This window comes from Pseudorasbora parva, chromosome 15, assembly GCF_024679245.1.
Source record: "Pseudorasbora parva isolate DD20220531a chromosome 15, ASM2467924v1, whole genome shotgun sequence".
In the NCBI taxonomy this organism is placed as follows: Eukaryota; Metazoa; Chordata; class Actinopteri; order Cypriniformes; family Gobionidae; genus Pseudorasbora; species Pseudorasbora parva.
In genome coordinates this window covers 12465878-12476262 of record NC_090186.1, presented here as the reverse complement: position 1 = coordinate 12476262, position 10385 = coordinate 12465878, and the positions used below count along the sequence as shown (strand labels likewise).

The 10385-nt window shown below is 38.0% G+C and overlaps 1 protein-coding gene across 1 annotated transcript; it reads right to left on the bottom strand.

The window, feature by feature from the left end:
• Window positions 1-3557: 3557 nt before the first annotated feature.
• si:dkeyp-51f12.2 (uncharacterized protein LOC100151460 homolog) lies at window positions 3558-6134 on the bottom strand. Its single transcript, XM_067418571.1, has 2 exons — window positions 5684-6134; window positions 3558-4156 (listed from the first exon to the last, which is right to left on the bottom strand). The coding sequence occupies exons 1-2, from the start codon at window positions 5962-5964 to the stop codon at window positions 3916-3918; spliced, it is 522 nt and encodes a 173-aa protein (XP_067274672.1). The 5' UTR covers window positions 5965-6134; the 3' UTR covers window positions 3558-3915.
• Between the last annotated feature and the right edge of the window lie 4251 nt (window positions 6135-10385).

Here is a 10385-nt window from a genome sequence, read left to right as displayed (position 1 = left end):
ATACCCTATGTGAATGTTTAAAAAAAAACCCAGCTAGGCTACAGTTCCTGTAAGGAAACAATAAGACATAATTTAAATAAAACGAATAAAAACAACAAATGAAAGAAAAAGAAGAAAGAAAGAAAGTTGGTTGTAAAAGGGGATTGTCAGGCAGCACTCGATGACGTAGGCTACGTACCATGATGTAGCCTACAAGAATTGCTGGATCTATTTTGAACCATTTTAACGAACTGTTCGAAAGAACCGAGTCGCGGAATGACTTCCCATCACTTGTCGATAAGGATCAACTAGTGCTGGCGGCTTGGCATAGAAGAATTTTCGCGGTCAGATTTCTCATTCACAGGCACAGCTTTATAAAAAATAAAAAATAATTGTATTTTTTAAATTACATGTTGATTTATAATATTCGCTCATGTTAGCATGACTCAGAATAAATTCTTAAAGCATATTATTACAGGGCCACTGCTAACTCACTTCCAGAGGGGGACAACTCTGGTCCAGATCAGATAAAACTATGAAAAACAAAAAGGTTGATAAGGAACTCGATAAATGTAACAAAAAACAAACAAAACAAAAAACACTTAGGACAGTCTGGCGTGAATGCTGTCATGTTTTTGGGAATTGTAGCACTCCTCAAAAAAAGCTTCAGTACACATCTGTATAAAATGTAAAGCTTTAAGGCTGACATGTTATGGGAAATAGATTGGAAAGAATTGGGAAAGTTCTCCTAACCATTTTTTCTCATTGGTGTGCCAGTAGTTGGAAACAGCAGGTTATGGGTGTTGTTAATCATGCAGGCCTAAGATGGTTGTATTCTTGGAAATGATCTGAAAATGTTTAAAGGGACACTATGTACTATAACTTTTTTGCTTAAAATTAAATAATGAGTCAATACATCATCAATCAATTTTCCCAAAGGTGTTTTTGTTATATTTTAGACCTGTCGGGATGGTTTTTGCAAGAAATTGCGAATACAGTTGAGTACAAACTGTGATGCACTGTGTATTCTGACACCTTTCTATCAGAACCTGCAATAACTTCTTGAGCAGTTTGAGCTACAGTAGCTCGTCTGTTTAAATGGACCATATTTACCAGCCTTCGCTCCCCACGTGCATTAGTGAGCCTATGCCGCCCATGTCCCTGTCACCGGTTCACCACTGTTCCTTCCTTGGAGCACTTTTGATAGATACTGACCACTGCAGACTGGGTCTGGGATAACCCTAAAAGAGCTTCAGTTTTGGAGATGCTCTGACCCAGTCGAGTCACCTGCTCTAACAGATGCCGGGATGAAGATAATCATTCACTTCACCGCTCATAATGTTATGGCTGACCCGTTTTCTGTCGATGTATCCAACCAGTTGCTCATCTGTCGAATAAAATATATAATATATTAAAGAGTCTTCTTTGGTGTTTCCATGGTTTCTACAAAATAAAACTAGAAATCGAGGGTAACGCGGGTATAATGTCATTGATAGGCGACGCATGGAAATGGCACGTGTCCTGGTTAAAATTGCTTATTTCTCTAGATTTAAACATTCTTGTAAACATTAAGGATAATGTAAGTACACAAGTCAACAAAATATATTTGTCTAGTGGTTTTTGGATATTTTAATCCAAAAATCTTACATATTATGCCTTTAAATAGAGAAAAGTTGCTCTGGCCATACTTTCCTGGAGAACTGAGGGATTCTAAATGTTTAAAAAGCTTCTTTATTACCCAACAGGTGAGTAAAGTGTTTTATTGAGCAGATAGCTCTCTAACAGTTCATTGAAAAGCATCTATTGTGAAGTGTCATTTCATTATTTTTGTTTTCTTCATCTAGTCAGCTTCAGATCCTTTTTATCTTAACTGTTTACATCTCTTGGTCTAGTGGTAAATGTTTTATGAGCAAGATAACCATATTCAATGTTGACTGAACAATAGATATTTTGCAATATTCTTCAGCAAAATGCATAAAGTACCTTTAGGTGTTGTTTTGTGTTGTGTGTATTGTATATTTATCCGTTTCAATTTTACACTGACACACAGACAACCAATCTAGGATTTACAGATTTAAAAAAATGTAGAAAGTGGTTTCTTCACTTAAGTATTAAAAAAGTATGAGACATTTAAAGAGCTTGACATTCATTTTTTTTGCCACTTTGTCACTGATGGGTAAGATCTTCAACTGTTCCATGTCAAATATTCTGCACTGCATGCTATAGAGCAAAAGTTTATAATCAGCAATTATACCACATCAGAAAAAGGAACTGGAATCTGGTTTATGCTTTAGTTGTTTAAATTAAAACAACAACAAAAAAGTACAGCATTCTTAAAAAAAAAAAAAAAAAAAAAGTCTTGCATGCAAACAAAACTGATGTAAACAGCCCTCTGTAGATTATTCATTACAGTTCAAAGGAAACACAGTAAATACTCAGAAGGTAGAGAATACCCAGAAGTGCCTTTGTTAAAAGATGAATACCATTATAATGGGTGAGTCAGAGGAAGTAGTGGCCGCGAATGCCATGTTTTATAGTGTTCCAAACAATATTAACAGAGCATTAGTTCATCATTAAACTCAGTAATGCTGTGTGGTTTTCTCAGCAGAGATGTGCTACCATTATAAGGTACCACAATGTGTGCCTTATGCACAAATCTGGCCAGATCTCGAAAGTGACCTGACCGTGCGGTTTTTCAGTCTGTGAAAAATGTGTGCTCATTTAGGCTATCCCATGAAAATATTCTATTTACTAAACAATATTTTGCCCTGAGAGTCTAAAAAGAAAAGAATAAATATATGAACAAAACATTTTCGCCTTTCGAAAAATCATCCACACCACTGCTGGAAAGCAATTAGGATGCCAAGTGCTCTGGCTAGTTAAAAAAAATTAATTTTGAATTTTTTTTTGTAACATTTGGAAAATCTATTGAATTATGAATGATCTTGTTGTTTTGTGAATCTTATTATTGAATGGATTAATGGATATGAACATGTTTTAAATATTGGTTATTAACATACATATATATGACCCTGGAACAAACAACCAGTCATAAGTCGCACGAGTATATTTGTGGCAATAGCAAACAATACATTGTATGGATCAAAATTATAAATAAAAAAAATATTTTATGCCAAAAATTATTATGATCATGAGATCATGATTAAGATCATGTTCCAGGAAGATATTTTGTAATTTTCCTACCATAAATATATAAAAAATCTATTGATATGCATTGCTAAGGACTTAATTTGGAAAACTTTAAAGGTGATCTTATCAATATTTCGATTTTTTTGTACCCTCAGATTCCAGATTTTCAAATATTCGTATCTCGGCCAAATATTGTCCTATCCAAACAAACCATACATTAATGCAAGTCTTATTTATTCAGCTTACATATGATGTATAAATCCTAAATTCAAACATTTGACTCTTATGGTTTTGTGGTCCAGGGTCACACACACATATATATCTTGTGGTTCACTGGCTCTGGCACACTGAATAAGGATCCATATGTAGAAGTTATTTTTTCACATATAAGGTATGCTTCATACATTCAGGCACTAGAATATTTTCTAAAATATGAGTGATCAGTTATTGAAAGGGTGGGAGGCAGTAGGCTCACCTAAAATTAAAGCCACATCTCTTGTAAAAATGCATTACATTATGTTAAATAAGAGATTAAACACTTATTTCCAGTGGCTTATGTTTTATATTTATAATGCATTTCGAAATAATAAAAAAAAAATTTAAATGCATTTTTGAGAAAAGGCTGTTAACGCATGGTTAAGGTGAAAACCATCTCAAGAGGCCCCTCTGCGAGCTGTGGATTGTCATTGACTGTTTTGTAGCTTCATCAACACTTGTTTGGGAATATTTTACGGTGGGTATTCGGCTCCTCGCTTCGGGTCTCAAGAGAGGGACGCGGCACAGATGTCACACTTCGAAACTGATCTCCCGAGAGCGTCCGAACAGAGGTTCAGTGAGCAGCTGTGTGTCTGAGTAGCTGCGCCTCAGGTGTGTGGAGCTCCTGGTGGTTTTGATGGCCACCTCATAAGGCGGAGGAGGTTCTAAGTCCCAGTGAGCCGGCCGACCCCGGCTGGTAGGGCTGAAGCAAGTTGGCTCCATGGGGGGGTAGTCCAAATCGTCACCGTATACACCTCGCCTATGCACAGTCCTTCAAGATACAATCAAACATTATTATTATGAATAAGTTCAAACTAATATACAGTATTTATGTGTGAATTATTACAGTGTACTCTGGGTCTGGATAACTGGGACCAAAATGAAAGGTTTTATACAGTTTATCAACACTAGAGGGCCTTTCAGTATCAGATAACAGCGCTGAGGAGCAGCAGTTCTTAGACTTCTCATCTAAGTGATTTTTAATGGCATCTGAGGGTGGGAGAGAGGGGGGAAGGAAAGAGATATGGCACAATGGGTGGAAAAGTAACATTATCTCCATGTTTGTTCCTAAATTCTGTTTATGATTTTCATTAAGACTTAAGAAAAATAGCTGCATGAAAATGGTTTCCTCTATTTATTTGATGTATGCTGACTTTTTGGTAAATTATCAATAGAGGAGCATTTGCACATTTTCCAGGCCGCTCTTTTTATATTAGGTCAGGTCTCCTCTTTGCATTTATGGTTGTTTAAATATTCTAATTCTAATTATTAGGGTATTAATGTATACATAACATTATGTGTGAAACGGTTTGTGAAAGGAAGTTTGAGTTCAGAGAGATTAAGTTAACTTTATGGGTGTTGGAATAAGAACAATAATAGCCTAAAACACACACACACACACACACACACACACACACACACACACACACACACACACACACACACACACACACACACACACACACACACACACACACACACACACACAAACACACACAAAACAATGTTTTGTATTATTTAAGTATCCATGCACTCACATAAACTCATGTCCATTTTAATGCAGATTTTTTTTTGTTACAAAGTACATACCACGTATAAAATTGAAAATTTAAAGAAATCACTTTGTTTCACATTTCATGAATAATACTCTTACAGGCTATGTATGTATGTGTGTGTGTGTGTGTGTGTGGGGGGGGGTGTTATGAGGACACACATTTGTATAACTACATGGGTATTACACTGGTTTATGAGGACATTTCAAGTGTCCTCATATTTCAAATAGCTTTAAAAACATACTAAATTATGTTTTTTTTTGTTGAGAAAATCAAAATGCAGAATGTTTCTTGTGATAGGTAGGTTTAGGGGTAGGGGCAGTGTAGGGGGATATAATGTACAGTTTGCAGTTTGTACAGTATAAAATCCATTACGCCTATAAAGAGTCCCTGTAAACCACATAGACCAACGTGTGTGTGTGTGTGTGTGTGTGTGTGTGTGTGTGTGTGTGTGTGTGTGTGTGTGTGTGTGTGTGTGTGTGTGTGTGTGTGTGTGTGTGTGTGTGTGTGTGTGTGTGTGTGTGTGTGTGTGTGTGTGTGTGTGTGTGTGTGTGTGTTACTGAGAAAATCCGAGTTTGGGGTCCCAGAGACTGCAAAGGTTAGAGACTGCGTAATAACGCACTTTTCGATGGAACATGCTCTATGACTCAAATCTTAACTGATTTTTATCTTTGCGTTGATTTAATTTTATCAAAGCATCATCGCAGCCATTTAGTTAATTTATGAATGCCGTTCTCCCCACTTACCCATGCAGAAAGACGGACTGGGATTCGGGGAGGTTTCCGGTCGGTGGGGTGAACATGACTTGACTGTAGTCGTGGCTGTACTCTTCATTATAAGGCACCGGTGTTCTCTTGCCGTTCATAGCCCAGAAAATTCCTAATACGAGCATCACCGCCCCGAGCACCACACAGCACATGCTGAACGCCTGGAGTCGACTTTGATTAGAAGTTAGAAAAGCGGTGGAGCCACCGGTGACTATTAAAAATACTCCAATAAAAATAGCGCCATGATGTAGTGAAGGCATAATGCAAGTTCATAGCATTGATCTATCTGGAATGGTCCGCGCGCATCGTCCAGCTTCAGGATGCTATCGAGGCTCCAGGGTGAATCAAGTTCCTCAAACGAGTCGGCATTGGCTCACTTATAAAAGCCTACTTTCATATACCTAGTGTCTTGATTTAGACACTTTTAACTAAAAAAAATAAGAACATAAAGGGTATTACACAAATGTAACATAGCCTGCACTAGATCGAGTTGCTGCTCGCGCGCATCAGGTTTAGTCCATGCTGTCAAATGAGCGCAGCTGCTTCGCTGTCAAACTCCTCTGTCATTATAAGAGCATCATTAGAGTTCATGCCCCACCCAAGAGCCGTCTGTAGGCCAGATGGTTATTGGCATAGATTTAAAATTATGATCCCCAAGAAGAAGACATGTAAGATCTTTATAGGACCTATTTGTTGTAGACTAGGCTACATGGCGAAGCCTAACCTTTTAAAAATAGATTTCCCCAAACAGGTTCAAATAAAAATCCAGTTGATATAGCCTAAATACATTCGGTGTATACGTGTGAATCGTTCGTTTGCCGGTTAACACTTCATGAGTGTCAGGTCATCTAATTAGGCTATTAGAAATATTGCTCTGAAATTTCATATTTTATAATAATAATTATACACTTTATTTTATATAGCGCCTTTAAATGCTACTTCTCAAAGCACTTTACAAAAATGAAAGTGTAAAGGTAAATAAAAAGATACACAAGAAACAGAGAAATACAAACATCAACACAATTGACCTAACCTAACATAACTAACACTTTTTAGTTAACTTTACATAATGTCTTAATTTAATTGTGAAAATCTAGTCTTCTTCTTCTTTCGGCTTTTCCCTTCAGGGGTCCCCAGCGAATCATCTGCCTCCATCCAATCCTCTGTATCCTCTTCTCTCAGACCAACTACCTTCATGTCCTCCTTCACTACATCTATAAACCTCCTCTTTGGTCTTCCTCTTGAACTCCTGCCTAGCAGTTCTAACCTCAGCATCCTTTTACCAATATATTCACTCTCCCTCCAAACCATCTCAGCCTGGCCTCTCTAACTTTGTCTCCAAAACATCTCACATGTGCTGTCCCTCTGATGTACTCATTCCTGATCCAATCCATCCTCGTCACTCCCAAAGAGAACCTCAACATCTTCAGCTCTGCCACCTCTAGTTCTTCCTCCTGACTTTTCCTCAGTGCAACTGTCTCCAAACCACATTTGCAGGTCTCACTACTGTCCTGTACACCTTTCCTTTCATTCTTGCTGGTACTCTTCTATCACACGACAAACCTGACACTTTTCTCCACCCATTCCAACCTGCCTGCACTCGCTTCTTCACCTTGTTTCTAAACTCCCCATTGCTCTGGACTGTTGACCCTAAGTACTTAAAATCCTGCACCTTCTTTACCTCTTCTCCCTGTAACCTCATATAGGCCTATATTCATTGTTTACTCAGAAAACCCAAGTTAGTAAATGATTGGTTTGAGTGCCATTTTGTAATGCAAAAAACAAACAAAATAAAAACAAAAAACTCACCATTATGGTGATCAGTGTTCACTTTGGTTGGCACCTTAGAACATATAATTATGACTCTCTTCTTGATGCAGCGATGCAACAATAAATCACAGTTTTTTTTTGGTTTCAAAGGAAGGGAAGTAATAAATAGGGTGAATAATTTACTAATGCTTTAGTCAGATATTAAGGTCACCTTTTAAAATTAACCTAAATAATATTTCCTATATTGATCGTTTAAAATTTTAGCGCTTACACTTATGTCATAAACACCTGTGAAACATTAAATTGGGTTGATATAATCTCTCTATATGTGTAACAATATCTTGCTATTGACCATGCTTGAGTCAGTCACACACAGACTTCAACATTCAGCATGCAAAACACAGCAATGGTAACAAAAAGCTATAAGTCAAGAGTAAATCTAAAGTAAAAGATCAAGTACTCTCTGCAGTTCTTCTTTAGTAACTAGAACTCTTTTTTGTTACCAAGCAACATACTAATCCTATTTCAATTTACTTGTTTAAGGCAATCAATTTGCATGTTTTTTTTTTTTAAGTAAGTCTAACAAATTTGATTTTACAGTGTGATAAATATTTAAAAAATTAATTACAAAATCACATCCTTCTCAAAAAATTAGCATATTGTGATAAAGTTCATTATTTTCCATAATGTAATGATAAAAATTAAACGTTCATATATTTTAGAGTCATTGCACACCAACTGAAATGTTTCAGGTCTTTTATTGATTTAATACTGATGATTTTGGCATACGGCTCATGAAAACCCAAAATTCCCATCTCAAAAAATTAGCATATTTCATCCGACCAATAAAAGAAAAGTGTTTTTAATACAAAAAAAGTCAACCTTCAAATAATTATGTTCAGTTATGCACTCAATACTTGGTCGGGAATCCTTTTGCAGAAATGACTGCTTCGGTGCGGCGTGGCGTGGAGGCGATCAGCCTGTGGCACTGCTGAGGTGTTATGGAGGCCCAGGATGCTTCGATAGCGGCCTTAAGCTCCTCCAGAGTGTTGGGTCTTGCGTCTCTCAACTTTCTCTTCACAATATCCCACAGATTCTCTATGGGGTTCAGGTCAGGAGAGTTGGCAGGCCAATTGAGCACAGTAATACCATGGTCAGTAAACCATTTACCAGTGGTTTTGGCACTGTGAGCAGGTGCCAGGCCTTGCTGAAAAACCAAATCTTCATCTCCATTAAGCTTTTCAGCAGATGGAAGCATGAAGTGCTCCAAAATCTCCTGATAGCTAGCTGCATTGACCCTGCCCTTGATAAAACACAGTGGACCAACACCAGCAGCTGAAATGGCACCCCAGACCATCACTGACTCTGGGTACACTGGACTTCAGGCATTTTGGCATTTCCTTCTTCCCTGTCTTCCTCCAGACTCTGGCACCTTGATTTCCGAATGACATGCAAAATTTGCTTTCATCCGGAAAAAGTACTTTGGACCACTGAGCAACAGTCCAGTGCTGCTTCTCTGTAGCCCAAAAGTGGCTTGACCTGGGGAATGCGGCAACTGTAGCCCATTTCCTGCACACGCCTGTGCACGGTGGCTCTGGATGTTTCTACTCCAGACTCAGTCCACTGCTTCTGCAGGTCCCCCAAGGTCTGGAATCGGTCCTTCTCCACAATCTTCCTCAGGGTCCGGTCACCTCTTCTCGTTGTGCAGCGTTTTTTGCCACACTTTTTCCTTCCCACAGATTTCCCACTGAGGTGCCTTGATACAGCACTCTGGGAACAGCCTATTCGTTCAGAAATTTCTTTCTGTGTCTTACCCTCTCGCTTGAGGGTGTCAATGATGGCCTTCTGGACAGCAGTCAGGTCGGCAGTTTTACCCATGATTGCGGTTTTGAGTAATGAACCAGGCTAGGAGTTTTTAAAAGCCTCAGGAATCTTTTGCAGGTGTTTAGAGTTAATTAGTTGATTCAGATGATTAGGTTAATAGCTCGTTTAGAGAACCTTTTCATGATATGCTAATGTTTTGAGATAGGGATTTTGGGTTTTCATGAGCTGTATGTCAAAATCATCAGTATTAAAACAATAAAAGACCTGAAATATTTCAGTTGGAGTGCAATGAATCTAAAATATATGAAAGTTTAATTTGTATCATTACATTATGGAAAATTATGAACTTTATCACAATATGCAATTTTTTTTAGAAGGACCTGTATATGCAAGTATAAAAAGTGAGTTTTAAGAAGTGATTTAAAAACACTAAAGGATTCAGCATGCCTAATCTAAAATGGAAGAGAGTTCCAGAGTTTAGAGCAAGGGAAGAAAAAGCCTGGTCACCTATAGAGCGTTTAAGTGAGTTGAGGGAAGAGTCAGAAGGCTAGAGTCAGAGGAGCGGAGTTCACGCCTTGATGATCAGTTAAGAGTTATAAATAATTTAATAAATCATTTGGTGCCGGACCATGCAAGGCCTTATACGTAGAATCAAAATGTTAAAATCTATGCGAAACCTGACAGGGAGCCAGTGTAGAGATTCCAAAATAGAAGTGATTTGCTCTCTAGACTTGGTCCCTGTCAGGATTCACTAGTCCATGTGATTGGTTCATCCTTAATGTTATAAACCGACAAGAATACATTTTGTGAGTAAAATCAAAACAAAACAAAAACTTTATTAGACATTTTCTTCTCATCTGTGTCAGTCTCCTACGCTGTTCACGTTGACTAGCTCCTCTAAGCATCACATGCATGCGTCTTGGTGCTCACGTGAACAGCGTCGGCCAATGGTAACCCATCATTTTGGTGTAGCTCTGACTCGGAAGCGCTGCACTGTATTTACCTATGTACGTCAACATAGGAGACTGACACAGACGGAAAGAAATTGATGAATAAAGTTGTTATGAACCATGCCCTTTACCAATCT